At 44.1% G+C, this 17,604-nt stretch overlaps 1 protein-coding gene across 8 annotated transcripts in view; it reads left to right on the top strand.

Moving 5' to 3' along the window:
* The window catches only part of LOC126516537 (MIF4G domain-containing protein A-like), a 98,590-nt gene that overhangs the window by 69,480 nt on the left and 11,506 nt on the right, over positions 1–17,604 (top strand). For all 8 annotated transcript variants that reach the window (XM_055063956.2, XM_055063954.2, XM_055063955.2 and 5 more), the window contains one exon: positions 4,533–4,853. In XM_055063956.2, the coding sequence (XP_054919931.1) occupies positions 4,533–4,853 (321 nt within the window). The remainder of the gene's footprint in view (positions 1–4,532; positions 4,854–17,604) is intronic.

Here is a 17,604-nt window from a genome sequence, read left to right as displayed (position 1 = left end):
AGCATACGCAGCTGTGAACATCTCAGCCGAATTTTGCAGTTGTGCGCGGCCCTTAGAGTTCAGAAGCGAAGCGCAAAGGGGGCCTCTCTTCAAACAGAGGCCTGCCCATGGCAGTGGGCCAGCTGTCAGTGGCTGTCATCTGTTGTCCTAGAGCTGCCATTAGCCAATAGCTGACATGAAGCAAGCAGGATGTCTGTGTCCGTGCACTTATTCCTACTGTTACTGCATACATTAATCGATGCAGTGTAGTAAGCAGTCTAAAGTAGTAAGTCATGTTTTCACTTTTGATAAATATTGTGCACTTCCAGGAGAAAATGACTGTCGTTTGCTCACGCTCAGCTGTGCCAGCCCGCACAGGAATGAAATGTAACGTCTTGGCTGAATTACTGCCACCGGTGGTGCCCCATTTTTTCGGAATGGACACTGAGGGGGAATAGGAAAGGTTGCGCTTGTAATAACATAACATTGCGTTTGTAATATCTCCGCTTGTACCAAGTTATCTTGAAAGATTCTTTCGGTACTCTATTCCCGAGATGCACCACACTCATTACAAGGTGTGTTTGAGGCTTCAAAGAAAGATGGTTCATGGCACCATTAAGTGAAAGTGTGTTTGCCGTGTCAAAGAAGCTGTATTCTGTGGAAGTAGATAAGCATCGACACGGTGAAATCTGCATTCAAAATCAGGCGCCCTCCCAAAAGCAGCTGAACTAACAATAGGTGACACAAGTTTCTAATAAAGTATTTTTCGGGCCATTGTTCACAAGTAGAAAGCTAGTTAACATAAAGAGCGAGTGTTGAGCTCAGATTGCTGCCAAGTCTGTACTCGCTGCAACTGTTGCAGCATTCATAGAACGGTCTCTCGATTGCATTCATAGAGGGCCTAATGGCATGTTCACGCTGTAGAGTAACTTTCCATCCAGCAAGCTTTCAGCTTGCTGGCTGAAAGCTTGATGCGCAGCAGAAAAAAAAACATTCTTAAAGATGTATTTTAAGTAGGTGTGACTTACAGTTGTCAGATCAGCTTTAGTGCCCTTAGTAACATTTGTCCAAAATTATATCATACAACATTAACTGAGCATTCTTAACAAAATGTTTCTGTAGCATTCAGGATTGTTTATTACACTTCAGTCACTACAGGGCAGTCCACTTATAACGATATCAAGAATGAAAAATCCGATCGGTATAACCGATTATCGCTATATCTGGACTGCCGTAAAAAAAGAAAAAAAAACCCTGCCGAACATGCCTTCGTAGCTCCGAAACCAAGTTTGCCGCTTACGATAAAGAATTGACATTGTAGAAACAAGGCTGTGAAAAATGAAACATTTACTTATACCTCCAAACAGCGTGTCAAGCGTTAGGCGCGGAAATAGTAAGAAATCTTCACTTGCTTTCGCGGAAGTTTCAGGTTCACAACCGCGGTGTCCATTGGATCCAGCGTGAACACTGCGTGAACATTGGGGTTGGTTTCAGTGTCAACCTCGTCGCCTCCATCGCACAGCGTGCCGCCGTCTGTCGCGACAACGATGGCCCCGTCGGAGAATCTTCACAGAACGAGGCAGCGCTATCTGCACTCAGAAACTCCTCCATCGAAGCACCACCTATTTTATCACCCGTGGTGATGTGTGCCGAGAGTTCGGCAATGTCAGCGGCTAGCTAGCTGCCACCGTGTTGGCATGTATTGGTTTCACACATGGGGGTTTTGCTCAAGCGCACAAAGCCTGCCGTTTCTGTTCATCGGCATGGCCACTGGTTCTAGCCTTCGTGATCGTGGCGCTCACGGTTTTGAGAATCGTCGATATCCCCACACTTTCAACACTACATACAAGGTTTGCCTGGTAAACCTGCTTACATGGCATGTGGTGGCTTCCGGGATAATGCTCACATGCTGTGGGATTGTCCAGGGAGCCGTCTCGCTATTCAGGCTAGCCTTGCCAAACTCTCATCCACCCGTAGAATTACGACACTTAAGGAGTGGCTGGCGGACTCCTCCTCTGACTACGTATGTGCCATGATCGAGCTCATCACGACGCTCGGCTTGGCAGACAACTAGAACAAAGCGGGCGAACCCGGACCGGGGTTCTTGAATAAAGTTTATTCTCTCTCTCTCTCGATATCATCGACTGCGCGAGCTCGTACTTTGAGTCTTGCAAAATTTGCAGCTTCATCCCAAGCGACACAGCTTTGCGCTTTGTCGGCGCACCTACCGTTGCTCCCGCGGCGCATTTCCGCGGTCGCTGATGAAGAAGGGAGGGAGATGGTAGAAAGGGAGCACAAGCGCTTTCCGCTTCTTGCTCTTTTTTTAACTCTTCCCTCTGGACGCCCGCCGGCGATGCAGACGCGAAACAGCTGGCGCCATCTTGTGGCACGTTGCACCAACTTTCGATGCTCTCCATGGCTTTCGCAATCGGCGCACTGGCGGGACGCGCTAAGCGGTAATGGCGGCAGATACGAACTCGCGTAGGCAAACTTTTCACCCTGTCTCGGTTGAGAGGAGCTTAGCAGAGGAAATTGCACAATTATTCTGCATGTAAAACGCTCCCCAAAAGGCAGAATTTCAATCGTTATATTCGATGTGCGGTGAATAACACGTCGTTATATATGGGGTTTTTCTGACAGCCCTAATGCTTAAAGGGACCCTGAAACGATTTTGACGATTTTCTACAAACGTACTGAGTCGTTAGAGTAGGTCCTTCTGATCCTTAATTGAGACATCTAAGTGCTCCACGTTAAAGCGTGTAATTTATTATAAGGTTTTAAAAATGCACATCGCTGCCAATTGCAGCACACTGCTCGGCGGAATTTATATGACGGAAATCACCCATATGACGTCAGTGGGGCGAGCTATCCGATTGGCTGACCAGGGCACGTGATCGATAATTTTTCCAACTTTATGGTAAACAAATGATGTTCGTAATAGTTGGAATGTTAGTTAACTTCTTTTTATAAAAAGAAAGTAACATAAAGAGAATGCACAAAAACAATTCTTCAGTACATTAAGCACTTCCAGCACACAGCAAGTGTCGTCTGCTTGTGTTACAACGTGCTCCGTCTTTGACGAGAGCTCCGCCGTCAGTGTCGGTCTGTCTTTCCGCAAGTGCTATGGTTCGACTTTGTTGCGTTGTGGACTGCAAACGTAGCGACTGGCAATATGTCCAGCTGCGATATTATGTCTCTGCAAGCCAGTAGACGAGCGGACTGGCTGCAGCACATCGGATTGCCGCTATCCGATCGGCGCCAGGATTTGCGCGATTGCGGTTGTCACATTACAGCGGAAGATTACTAACGCAATAGCGTTTCGCGAGTCCGGTATTAGGGCAAACGCAAGCGCAAGGGGTCAGGGCCTGGCCACTTGACGGTGCCGTTTATTGGGTGAGTAGAAGCACAAATGTGAATGGTCTTCACGGTGCAGCCACCTGGTGGCATAGAGCTCGACCACACACAGTAGCTGTAACAAAACGTATTCGTCTTTGCTGGTGGTGTAAATTTTTCGCAGGAGTGTAATCATCAACAAGTTGTTTTTGTAGATGTTTAAAATGTTTTCCACTTGGTTAGAGCAGCATTAGCTCTTTGTTTGGCTGGTTAAGCTCTGCGTCAACAAGTGGCTGGACCGTGCAGACCGATCAGACCGCTCACATACGTCTACGCCAAAGTTCCTTCATCAGCTTGAGTTTATGCCTACAGCCATCTGCCGAAACACCCAGCTTGACTGTGGTTACCGGAATACCAGACATTCTCCAGGAATACCAGAATACTTTACCAGGCTCTCGGTTAGGGTCAACGGTCAAGCGGCCAGCGGAGAGGTTTCGCGCGGGCGGGGGTGGGCTCCAAAACAACCGGAAGTGGACGATGTGACGTTGCATCGTGACGCAGAACCAATAAAGGCAGAGCTTAGCCCCGAACGCTCAGCGAACAAGTTGAGGAGGAAAAGCATGGCTAGGGAGGAGGGTAACTTGTAATAGCTTGTAGCTCCATTAATACGTAATGCTTCACTTAAATTGTGGCCCGATGTTGTACTTAAGCTGCACCCTACGTGTCTACAAAATTTGTCCGAACCGTTTCAGGGGCCCTTTAAGTTGATACTCTGAAGTCAACTCATCGTTATAACCGATATATTGTTATATGTGGTATCGTTATGAGTGGGCTGCACAGTATATCTTTTTATTTGGTTGATTTGCTGCAAAACATATGGAGTAATAAATAAACCAATTTGGCATGAAATAAGTGCATGCAGTCCTGCATGATGCAGGTGCTGCATTCTTGTTCTTTTGTGCAGAACCAGATTACTTAAAAGTACTTCTCGCCTGCATTTTCTCAAAATTACGCACAACTGTAACAGCATCGGTAGCCAATGCAAGGCATGCAAGCCTTTGTACTAAAATACAGTAAAAGGACTGACAGCCTGGCTAGTTGGTCTGTTGTGCATTTGCCCTCGTCTGTTCCCCTGTGTGTCTCCTTTTTTTTTTCACTAATCATAGCAATAACTTTACTCATGAGAAAAAATAATCTGCTTTTGATATCTCCACCATAAGGTGAGCGACAGTGTGTTCCTGGAGGGCCTGTTGAATGGCTGCCTCGAGTTGTTCGAGAGGCGGGAGGAGCTGATGGGCCCACTTGAGGCATCGAAGGGTGTGCCACTGCGCTGGACACCTTATGTCTCCTTCGTGGCCAAGCTCCTGGTGGCATTCAAGCCATCGGACGGCGCTGGCACCGATGCAGCTGGTGACACTGTCTACACCAGTGATGACAAGAGGCCAAATGGCATCTGGAGTACTGTGCAGTCCCTGGCCGTACTGCTGAGCGAGTGCTTCTTCTTCATTCTGCGCCCACCATCCCTGGGCAGCCTTGCTGAGGCAAGAACTTGTTCGCACTATTCACTGCGAGATCAAACTCTAGGTGGCAGCGCCATCGCCGCATTGGTGTGGATAAGCGGTCGACAGTGCGCATTGAAATGTGCACGTCGACGTACCGCTGTGAAGAATTTGGCCCGATTTTCTGGTAATGAAACCCGCTGACTGCAGTGACCTGATTTTCTATTGCGCTCCATGTCAGGTTTTGCACGAAATGTACAGAATGTTTCCATTTACTTAAATGAAGTGCAAACTGGTGTTCATTGGGGGATGGGCACTCAACCACAAAGTCTCTGTTTCGACACTTTCTTGGGGATTTTTGTGTATGTTTCGCTTGCGTTCCGCCTACTCTGTCAATATTGTTGCACCAGTTATTAATGCTGCATTCTGTCCAAATCTTGCACTGGTTTAAAAATGTCTGTATTCCTGTACAACGAAGGTAAAGTAGCAAGTTTTATTGTGCACTCTACAGCTCCTTTTCTTTTTCTTTTTTTTTTATTCGCTGTGAAATGCAAACAGTTAACGAGTTCAATAAGGCAAGCTAGGCCACTGTGACTACGTTAGTATAGGATCATCAGGTTGTTACTTCAGATGAGATTATTTTATCGCCCTTGCACAGTTGAGCACACAACAGCGATGTGACAAAGTTATCTGAGGAGCTAAAACCATTTGGTAGTTCTACTTCAGCTAATAGTAGCCACTGTCTTGCATCAAGCTAACCACACCACGAGGAAGAGCAAGAGGAAATTATAATAGCTGCCTTTCAACTCAGTGTTACAACATTCACTGTCTAGAGACTGCCGTGTCCCACGTGATCATCATACACTACCATATTTTAGCTTTCCTTTTGTAGCAGCTAATCAAAGTACAAAAGTGCACGACTTAATTGTGAGGCAAAATTTATTCGTGGTAGCAGCATCAGAACCACGACATACTGAAAGAACATCTCTGGTCGCGTAACCACTAAGCAAGAGTCATGCAATTAGTATCACAATTATCGTAATGCAGTTATCGTAATACAAAGTGTATGGCGCGATATTATATGAGTGCATGCTTACAACTCTTTTTTTCTACTGCTTTGAGTGATGTTGACATTACCCCGTTCATGTTTCATGGCATCACAGAGTTTTTGGAGTGAACAACACACCGCGACAGGTCACTTTTTAGGGCAGTATTCACTTCTCGCTTCTACCACCTCATTTATTTAAAACAATGTAAAAAATTGGGGGGGGGGGGGGGGGGATGTTCTCAAAACATGAAGGGTTAATAAGATTGATATGATTGCGGCGAGCGCCAGAGTGTGAAAATCACACATCTCGTGCTCGACACAGGCATTTACTGGTCTTACTATAGCGCAAAGACGGCAGCGCAACGCTAAATGCTTTTGTACACCGTCAGAAAATGTACACCAGCATTTATGACTGTGCTACAGCCACGGAAGACGCAGCCTTTAAAGCTATTCACGCTGATACATGCACATGTAAACATGTAGTGCCTAGCAGACACCACGGGGCACAATCCACACTATCTGTGGTTCACCGCGCGGCCCACCAGGCAGCAACTGCTCGATCCCACGGCAGTCGATCACCAGTTAAAGGCACACTAAAAAATATGAAGCCCCACTAGATTGAAGGATTAGGCTTTCGTAATAACTAATTTGTCATTGGTAGTGAGAACAGAGTTTTTCCAAGTAAGAAAATAGCAGAAATTAAAAATTGGAGCGGCACTGTTATGGACTTTAGCACCTCTCATAAATTTCAGCACCGGCTGATTCAGAGAGCAGCATAAAGGGAACTCACACAGAAGTTATGTCAAATGGTTTATTCTGGCACAGGCAGTTCAACATGAGATGCAGCAGCAGGACCTTCGTCTGAATGTTCTACGCACTAAGGTTACATATTGGTGCAGAAAATTGAAAATAAGTTCTTAGATTAACAATCTATCATTCTAGCTTGACCTAATATTTTCCTTTCTTGTCCCCTTAAAGAAAACTAGACTTCTGCTTCAGGAATTCAAGAATGAGAGGCGAACACCAACAATCAACACATAGGAGTAGAAGGGTGGCATCTGGTCAGTACAATGTATCAAAGCACAATGCATCAAAGCACAATGTGTACAAGGCACAACATATCGCTTTTGATACGCCAAGTTTGATACCTGAAAATTGTGATTTGCGTGCCGGAAGGTAATGCAAAGCCCATAGTAGTGTTTTTGATATATTGGAGCGAAGTTTCAGTTGTGAATAATTGAAAAACCAATTATTAATTAAATATTTATTTATTACAATAATTAATTATAGCACAAATAATAATTTATCATCTTTTGTACGAATATGGAATGGCCTTTGGGCTTCGTGGGGTTACAGGGTACAAGAACACCAGAAGCACTAAGTCAGTTTAGACCGACCAAGCATTCTTTAAAAATTGTCTTTCTGTGATTTGAAGGTGAGAGGTTCATTGACAGAAGCAAAACTGAAGGACAAACCTTGCATCTTTCAAATTTTGCGCTGAGACCTCTCTGCCAGTATACTAGTTTGACATCAGGGATTATTGAAGGGCTTTTTTGTATTTCGGCTGTTGTTTACAGTTTACAGAACTTTCAAATTTCACTCTTTTGAGTAGGACTTGTTGGTCCAGTTGGTGCAGGTTCGTCTTAGTAGAAATGGTGCAAAATAAGATTAGATGACAGGGCATGGCACCTGCCCTAGTGTCTTTTTTTCGTGCCATTTCTATCCAGTCTTTTGCCCCTTTATAGTACATTGTAGCCTGCCTTTACCAGTGATTAAACTAAGCTCAAGCAGATGCCCTCAATATCGCCGATGTGAAGGCGAGCTCGTGCGAGAACTTCAATCTGGCGTCATCATTTGTCTTTCATTCTTGTGTCTTTTCCGGCTTAGCTTCCTCTTATGTTAAAAGAGATGTAACGAAGAAGACAGGCATGTACTTCAGGCGCGTCGTCAGTACCTCACTTAGCCATGGTGCACCCCGGGAACTTCTGGGGGACAGAAGATGCAACTTCCTTTCCAAGGTAGTTAACGCACTTCTTACTGCATGCTGTACTGCTGTCCATCGCACCACTTTTGCTTATCAGTCACAGACTAACAGCATGACTGAGCAATTTAATCACACTTCGCGTGTCATGCTATACATGTACATTGCGTCCGACCATACCAACTGATACCTCATTTTACCATATGTGACTTACACCTGCAACACCGCCTAACAGGCAATGGTGAGCTTTTCTTCTTTCTTCCTCATATATGGCCGTGAACCTTCCTGTACACTTGACACGAATCTCTCTTACCAACCTAACCCATCCAAATGCATACCGCTGTCTGAAGCTTCGAAATACGCTGAGGAATGTCGCCAGCTCGCCCGCTCTTTTACGACTAAAGACCAATGGCTGCAAAAGTTCTGTTGTGATGACGACCAACCCACCTGCACCTATTAGTTGGACTCTTAAGGCTGTGGATACCTTTGACCACCCTTGGTCTTTCCTCTAAACTCCTTGCCAAGTACCATGGTCCCTACCACATTGTGCAACAGACTGTCAATTACCTCGTTGATGCGCTCACGCTGTCCGCTGATTTAAGGCATCGTGGATACGAGACAGCGCTTGGGCAGTGACTCAAATCATACTAGTACGACCTGGTCGTCCTCTCCTCCCCTTGGGTCGCCACAATGGCACTCTCTCCTCCGGGGAGGGGAAGATGGGGGGGAGTTCAGTGAAGACAGGCGTGTGCGTCGGGCACATCGTTAATGCCTCACTCGAAGATACAGCTCGCACGCTTGGTGCCCGATGGTCAAATAAGAGCCTACGTATTGTTCTGGCTTTCTAATTAAACACCACATTACAGATACTTTTTGGTACTGTAAAAGCATAATTTACTGATGCAGCTCAACATAATTTTGATAATGCAGCTCAGCTTAATTTTTCTCTTAATGACTGGGCACAGTAGCACAGATCGAATGCCTTCACATTCAGTATGGCATTGCATACCTGCCAATTCTCCCAAATTGGTCATAAAGTTTATAAACTTTGGCTGTTTTAACAATTGCAAAATGTTGCGTCAAGTTTTATGAAAAATATTCTGTTTGTGAAAATGTATTAATGGGGTTGGACGATAGGGCAAGCATATTTGAACAAAATAAATGCGTACGAGAAATTGCAATGCTACCTGCTCTGCCCTTTTGTGGCAATAATGCAAAGCACCAAACAGGCTATTGGCTTTGAGCAAGGTGCGCACTCAGGGCAAATATAAACAAAAATGAGTGCTGCTTCCTTGCCCTCACCCCCTTCCCTTTGTTATGTCCATGAGTATGTCTTTAAGAATTTTAATGTTCATAGCTAGGTTGACAGGTATGGTATTGGCAGCCCAATGATCACACATTACAGCTAATACAGGTGTTTTCTGAAGTTCACCAAGGCCAAATTTATTGGATAAGGTAAAGATAAACCCTAGAGGAAGTAACAGAGGTCTATTGCATTAAGCAGAAGGGAGAAGCACGTTATAACATTCCATCAGTGTTCGTTCTGTATAAGGAGCTGGCCTTCTTTTTTTTTTTGACAACTCTTTGCAAATGTATTTTAGCTAATGCACAGTGTTATAGGTCATTTTGCATTCACACTTTCTTGCAGTGTGTATGTTCACCATAAGAATGTGATAGTGACTGCATGTATTTTAAGTGGATGTTCTGAATAAACTCTCTAGGACATTGGTGCCCATTCTGGCAGAGATATGTTCTTTGAACTATAATAAATAGAACTACTATAGGTTCTTAGCGTACCTGCTGTGCTGCTGAATTCCGAAAGTGTGTGCAACCAAATAGTTGAAACAAAACTTCTGGTTGTAAATGGTATCAATATGGTAATTGCTTCAAGGGCATGTTTAAAACACACAAGAATCTATGTAAAGCTTGTACTACATCAAAGAACAGCTTTATATTTAATCTTGTGAACCACCCACTTCACTCTTTGGAACTTTGTGGAAATATAAAGTGTAGGTAGCTTTGAATTGCTACATTAATCCATTGATGCCATGCAAACTATTGGAGACTACCGGCGGTATGGTTGCACTGAAAACATGGCACTCTACACAGATGCAATCTGTCTGAAGCCTCAGGAAATTTACATTCAAACAGGGTGACCTCATTACCAGGGGCGTAGCTGGGGAAGGGGGGGGGGGGGGGGGGGGGGGGCTTATGGGGCTTCAGCACCCCCCCCCCCCCCCCACTTTTTTTTTTTCTGTCATGCACCGCCGGCAAAATAACCCGGGCGCCGGAAATCATTCTGGGTTTTGTCTAGAATGTCTTTTTCATGCTCGAAAAGATGTTTCGGCGCGAACATTGCGAACTGGTGACATAACGCAAGGAGCCCCATCCGAGCACAGTTTCAGAGGGTTTTGATGGCGAGCGGGCTCGTCACGGCATCTCGCGAAGGTCGCAGAATCTACGGAGCACATGGACTTCAATTTCAAGACTTTATGGGCATAAAGTTCTCATAAACTCTTGATGCTGCAAAAGCTGCACTGACATTTCCAAAGTCATGCTTTAGATTTTCAATGCTGGAACTTTGTGGGTTTAATGTTCTCGTAAACATTTGATGCCAAAGGTGCATTGGAAATGCTCGTTGTATGGTCCGTACATCGAACCATACAACGAGACAAATTAAATCAACACACTATCAGACAAGTTGACAAAGCACGCAGCAAGGTCCAATGAGACGAAGCGTTGTGTTGGTTCATTTGTGCCGTCATGTCACTGAAATGACTACCAAAATTTTCACCTGCGCCAAAGCATCCACGGCAGGACACTAAAGTCAGCAAAGGTAACTAAGCTTTTTATTAATTTTTTCTGCTTTTACTTTTATTCGCGAGGACACATTCAGCCTCTTCAATTTTCTTGTTCTCGCTGCTCGCGGGTTGCCAGAGCCAGCCAGAGCGCATGTGTTTTTCTCGTGTTGCCCTGACCACCGCGCGGTGCACTTTGGTGCGCATTTGTTTTTCTATGGCCAAGTGGATTTTGGCTTGGCAGAGTTTTGGACGCTTTCTGGCTAACAGATGAGAAAAGGAAACAATGGTCGTTCGCAGCCATCACTGTGCGGACAAGACAGATTGCAACGCGTTCGCTTGAGGGCATCACTTCCACTTCGATGTTATTGCAACCTCTCTGGAAAGGCTTTTGTCTTGCTGATGTAGGATACTCAGCAGTATGCATATGGGTATCTGTGGACCAAGCGTCTCATGTTTTCTTCAATATTTCTTCAGTAGCCACATTAGGTGCACAAAGTAGGCATTCGACTGTGGCCAACATGCCTTCCTCCGGGTTTTTTTTTTTCATTTCGGTGCCACCACCCCACAAAAGAAAAAAAGGACATTGTTGTGACACAGGAAATTGTGGCATGGTGAAAGTTGGATGTTTTTAGTTCTTTTAGGCCACGGGACTCTTAATTTTCTGGATACTCTTACATTATTGCGATAGCAATTATACAGACAGTCCAGGGGCATTCCTGCCATCACTGTCATGTTGCGTATAAACTCCAAGGGCGATAACATTGTGTATGCATGAGTGAAAGTGTAGGGGGATAGGGGGGATGGGTGAGCCGACGATGGTGGCTCAGTCATGTGTCCGCATGGGAGAATATTTTGAAGACGTTTAAGCTTCGCCTTTAGGAATGAAATGCGATAGCATTCAAAGATCTCCGACTGCTTCTAACGCTTCGAGGCAACTGGAGTGCATGTAACCGTAATGTTTAACGGGAAATGCTGGCCGTGAACGCTATGCACGAAGGCGGGCTTTGCTGTAGAAACGTGGCCTCTTACGTGGGCAGCGATGCGGCGGAGGCGAGCACCAGCTGGAGGTATTCCAAGGAACCAGGCGCGCCACTCCATGCCCTGAGACACCCGTGCACCGGCGTTCACAAATGGTGGACGCTGCACCCTGTCTGTGAATTGTAGAAACGCTAGAAAAGGGCTTTCCTTTAGTTTTCGCGTAACAGAATTATGTTTTCTCGTGCAATCAAATTACAATCGGAGAGCTATCATGTCTAGGCTGTGTGTATGTCGTAGTTTACGATTTGTCCAGGTATTTTAGCTTGAGAAATTCAATTAGTTCAGTAAATTCCTTACATCACATAGATGGCCTGGGTATGGGTGGTTCAAAAAATCTTTTTGCGGAAATGATACCGGACGCCAACACCAAATTTTCTTCGACACGGGCTCCGTTAAGGGACCTGCAAATAATTTTGACAATTTTTTACAAACATACCGAGTCATTAGAGTAGGTCCTTCTGATCATCAATTGACACATCTAAGTGTTCTGCGTAAAGCATATAATTTATTATAAGATTTTAAAAATGTATATCGCTGCCAATTGCAGCACATCGTTCGGCTGAATTTTAAGCCACCCCTACCCGTTTGAAATCATTTACCCCAATGACAGTAGTAGGGCGAGCTATCTGATTGGCTGCTCGGGGCGCGTGATCAGTAATTTTTTCAACTTTATAGTGAACAAATGTTCGTAATAGTTGGAATGTTAGTTAAATTGTTTCTATAAAAGGAAAGTAACAGAAAGAGAATGCACAAGAACAATTTCTCGCTACACTTAAGCACTTCCTGCACACAGCAAGCAAGCGTCGTCTGCTTGTGTTACAACGTGCTCCATTTTGACGAGAGCTCCGCGGTCAGAGGCGGTCTTAGTCTTTTCGCCAGCACCATGATTCGACTTTGTTGCATTGTGGGCTGCAAACGTAGCGACTGGCAATATGTCAAGCTGCGACATCACGTCCCTCTGCAAGGCAGCAGATGAGCGGACTAGCTGCAGCGCATTGGACTGCCGCTATCCGATCGGCACCTGGATTTGCGCGTTTGTGGCCATCACTTTACACTGGAGGATCACTACTGCAAAGTATTTCGCGAGTACGGTATTCAGGTAAACGCAAGCACAAGGGGACAGGGCCTGGCCATTTTACCCTGCCATTTCACAGGATGAGCAGAAGTGCAAATGTGAATGGTCTGCATGGTGCAGCCACCTGGTGGCACAGAGCTCAACCACACACAGTAACAGTAACGAAATGTATTCTTCTTCGCTGCTGGTGTAAACTTTTTGCAGGAGTGTAATCATCAACACATTGTTTTTGTAAATGTTTGAAATGTTTTACACTTGGTTAGAGCAATATTAGCGCTTTGTTTGGCTGGTTAAGCTCTGCGTCAACAGGTGGCTGGACCGTGCAGACCGATCAGGCCACTCACGTACGTCTACGCTAAAATTCCTTCATCAGCTTGAGTTTATGCCTCCAGCCATCCGTTGAAATGCCCAGCTCGCCTGTGGTTACCAGAATGCCAGACATATTCGGCGCTGAGACAGAATGCTCCCAATGTACGCTGCTTCGATAGATGAGGATGATAGTGATCTAAAGAAAGGAAAGGTGCTTGATTCTGCAACCCGTGAGGGAGCATGCCGCTTCGATAGCTCTCGCTTGGGGTTGACTGCCAAGCAGCTGGTGGAGAGTTTGAAGAGGCTTCGCGCGTGCGCTCCTAGAGAACCGGAAGTCAACGACACGATGTGCCATCATGACGAAGAGCCAGTGGAGGCGGAGCTTAGCCCTGATCACTCGGCGAATGAGTTCAGGAGAAGATGCATGACTATGGAGGAAGGTAACTTGTAATCGTTCGTAGCTCTCTTAATATGAGATGCTTCACACAAATTGTGGTGTGAATGATTAACTTTAGCTGTACCCTACGCGTCTATAAAATTTGCCCAAACCATTTCTAGGGCCCTTTAACGATCGCAATGCATCTGGGAGTGTGGAGGGAGGGGGAGGGGGGGGGGGGGGCATAATGATTCTCTGATCTGTGAATCTGCGATTGCGCAACATGTTTATTTGCCTTGTTTGACACATTAAATATAGTGGCTTTTGCTTAGATACATAGGTTTATTGGAGACTTATACATATATTTAAATATCTTGTTGCAAGGTTTTGTGTATACATACACTGAACTTTGTTTCCAGTGAGACTTTTTTGCCCTTTATCAAGCTGTATTTTCACATTTGTTTGTTCCATTGTATCTTTGCATTTCTAATGTATATTTTGCAGAACTCCTTTCTATATGTGCTCTCTGTTGTGACTTTAATTTTAGTGCAATTACTCGCAATACATTGGAACAAAGGACAGTGTCATTGAGATTTTTCCATGGCCATTGCATATGTACAAAAATATGAGTTGAAGTCAAAAAGTAAAGGGACTTACAATTTCTCGCACTAGGGTTTGGTATCACTGCCAGTATCCAGCACTCTACAACACTTCAATGGAACGTGTCACTCTTATTTCCGAGTTAGTCGTTAGAGTGTAGCAGACCGTTGAACATGGCAGCTCCATTGTCAATCTGCACCACGGGGGAAGTGAGGGCAGTGATTCGTTCTTTGTTTGCAGAAGTTGTTAAATCTGCGGAAATTATTCGTCGAATGCGAGTGCAGTATTGATGACAGTTTTTTATCACAAAGCAAGAGCTACGAATGAATAGAGCGTTTCAAACAGGGAAGAACTTCTTTATGTGACGAGGAAAAATCGGGCAGGCCATCGACATCAAAAACTGAGGACAATTTGAAAGTCGTTGAGGGTATGGTGATGGAAAACACACGTATCACAGTGGATGAAATCGCTAATACTTAACGTATCAGTCATGGTTGAGCGCATTCCATCTTACATGACAGGCTAAACTTTCGGAAAGTGTGTGCAAGGTGGGCTCCAAAATAATTGTCAGCGCAGCATAAGGCAGAAAGGTTGGACAACTCTCGCAAACATTCGGCTCGTTACCGTCGCGAGGGAGATGCAATTGTTATTGTATATAAAACTTGGGTACATCATCCCGAACCGGAACTAAGGCTGCGAGCGTGGTTTGGCGACACTCATCATCACCAGAAGTTAAGAAATTTAAACATCGACCATCAGCTGGTAAGATTATGCTAACACTATTCTGGGACACGGAAGGTGTGGTAGCCGATCATTTCACCCCAAGAGGCGAAACTGTGAACGGTTAGAACTATTGTGATGGGTTGCGAACTAAACTGAAACCTGCAATCAGATCCAAACCTAGTGGAAAACTGCGAAAGGGTGTCATCCTACAGCAAGATAACGCTTGGCAACATTCTGCCAAATGGACGGCCGAAACAAGAAAGGAACAAGTTGGCAGTCGAATTGCTGGAACACCCGCCACACAGTCCAGACCTGGCTCCAATCGATTTTCATATGTTTGGACCATTGAAGGAAGCGCTCAGGGGAAGAGGATTTGTAGCCGATGCAGAAGTCATTGATGTGGTGCAAAATTAGTTACAGGTGCAACAAAAAAAGATTTTTTTCCGACGGAATAAAAAAAAAACTTGTGAAATGTTGGGCAAATTGGGTTGAAGTGCAAGTAGGTTATGTAGAAAAATAATGTATGTGTGAGTTTTCTATCATTAAAATAAATGTACCTTTTCTCAAAAGTCCTTTTACTTTTTGACTTCCCCTCGTATAAGCAAGGTGCTTGAATTACAAAGTTTCAATAAATGTGTGTCCTCAATTTGTTAATTTCATGGCCTTCAAGTTTTTCATATCAGCTTCATGCACTGCTTAGCTGGTTTTGAACTGATACAGTTCTAAAGTTCGTGTGATATTTTCTTTGCTTATTAAGTAGACAAAAAAGGTGGAAGCATTGATATCAGTTATTTCTGGCACAATTTTTGAAAAAATACATATTCTATATCAGCGGTGTAGCCAGAAATTTCGTTCGAGGGGGGGCTCACAATGCAGCTCGGCTTCCTCCTAAGAGGAAACATTAGGTCGGATGCTCCTATCTAAATATATGTAGAAGGAGAATTCGTTTTTCTCGGCAACCACTTCACCAAATTTGATGAGGTTTGTTGCATTTAAAAGAAAAACCTAAATTCTAGTGATTGCTTGTTTGAATTTTCGATTTATGTCGTCAATATATTATTGAAAAGTGGCAAAAATCGAAAATTTTCAGAAAACGAAACAGTGAAGTTTACAACTCTATAAATAGGCAATGAAAATGATATCACAATTCTGTGAATTGCACACAATAGTACATCTACAGTGGACGAAAGTGATGTTACACATGAGTCTCAAGAAATTAAGCATTATGGAAATGCGGCTTTTGCAGAACCCTTGTACATAACATAACCAATTCACATAAGATACAAATAGACATATCGAATTTGTCCTCTTTGAATGGCGTAATGGATGCCATTTACAGAACCGCGATATCTGTTCTTGATGCAGAGCTATTAATTTGTAAACTTTGTGCTTCCCTTTTTTTTTTTTTTTTTTTGAAGTTTCGAATTTTTCAAACTATTTTAAACAAAGTTCAGGCCCTAAATCGAAATTCCGCTTCCAACAGACACTAGGGTTTAACTTACGCTCTCAAATACAACAAATTTCATTAAAAGTGATTCAGGAGTTATCTGAAAAAAGCATTTCTGCGCTTTACATGTATCTGAATAGGCCGCGTCGGAGTTGGGCCCAAGCTAAAGCTTCCTCTTAAACAATTTGCCTAGGGATTAAAGACATGAATAATAACTGCATTGCCATTGCCAAAAATGCTGCAAACGAATTCTTGAACACTACGCACTGTCAATACAAGTGAAATATGTATTTTTTCATAAAATATTATACTCGTATGTGCCAAAAATTGTGCCCAACATAACTGATGTCAATGCTTCTATGTTTTTTGTCTATTTAGTAAGTAAAGAAAATATCACACGAACTTTAGAGCTACATCAGTTCGAAACCAGCAAAGCAGTGCATGCCGCTGATATGAAAAATGTAAAGGCCATGAAATGAACAAGTTGAGGACAAATATGTTAATGAAACTTTGTCATTCAAGATCCTTGTTTACATTCTTGTACATATGCAACGGCCAGTGAAAAATGTCAATGACGGTGTCATTTGTTCCAATGTATTACGCAGAAGCAGCTGTCACCGGTCGTTATCGTAAGTAATTACATCGAAATTTTAGTCGCAACAGAGAGCACGCATAAAAAGCAGGAGTTCTGCAGAATATACGAGGGCGAGTCAAATGAAAGTTAGCCAGTGCGAATATATGACAAACGGGGTGCTTTATTTAAAAGTAGCCTCCATGAGCATTTAGACATTTGTCCCATTGGCTAACGAGTCGCATAATTCGCGTCTCATAAAGCTCCTTGGGTTGTTGCTTCAAAACGTCTGCAACTGACTTTCACGTCATCGTCCGAGACGAATCTGGTTCCCTTGAGCTGTTTTGCCGGTTGCCCCAAAATGTGGAAGTCTCAAGGCGACAGGTCTCAGCTGTGTGGCGGATGTTGCAGCGTTTCCCGCTTGAACTTTGCCAGTTTTTTATTAACCACATCAGCGACGTGGGGACGGGCATTGTCGTGGAACAAGATGACCCCATTCGTCAATTTTTCACGTAGTTTGTTCTTGATTGCGACATGCAGCCGATCCGGTGTTTCACAATATCGGAAACAATTGATAGCCTCTCAAGATTTAGCAAATTCTATCAGTAATGGCCCCTGACGATCGAAAAATAAAAGTCAACAATGCCTTTCCGGTGGAAATGACGGCCTTTGCTTTCTTTGGGGGTGGTGAATTCGAATGTTTCCATTGTAAGCTTTGACGTCGTGTTTCAGGCTCGTAGTAGTGGCATGATGGTTGGTCTATGATCACAATTGCAGACAAGAAATGGTCACCCTTATTGTGGTACCAGATCAGATGAGTAAAG

This window comes from Dermacentor andersoni, chromosome 1 (assembly GCF_023375885.2).
Source record: "Dermacentor andersoni chromosome 1, qqDerAnde1_hic_scaffold, whole genome shotgun sequence".
Lineage (NCBI taxonomy): Eukaryota > Metazoa > Arthropoda > Arachnida > Ixodida > Ixodidae > Dermacentor > Dermacentor andersoni.
This window is presented reverse-complemented; position numbering and strand designations above follow the sequence as displayed.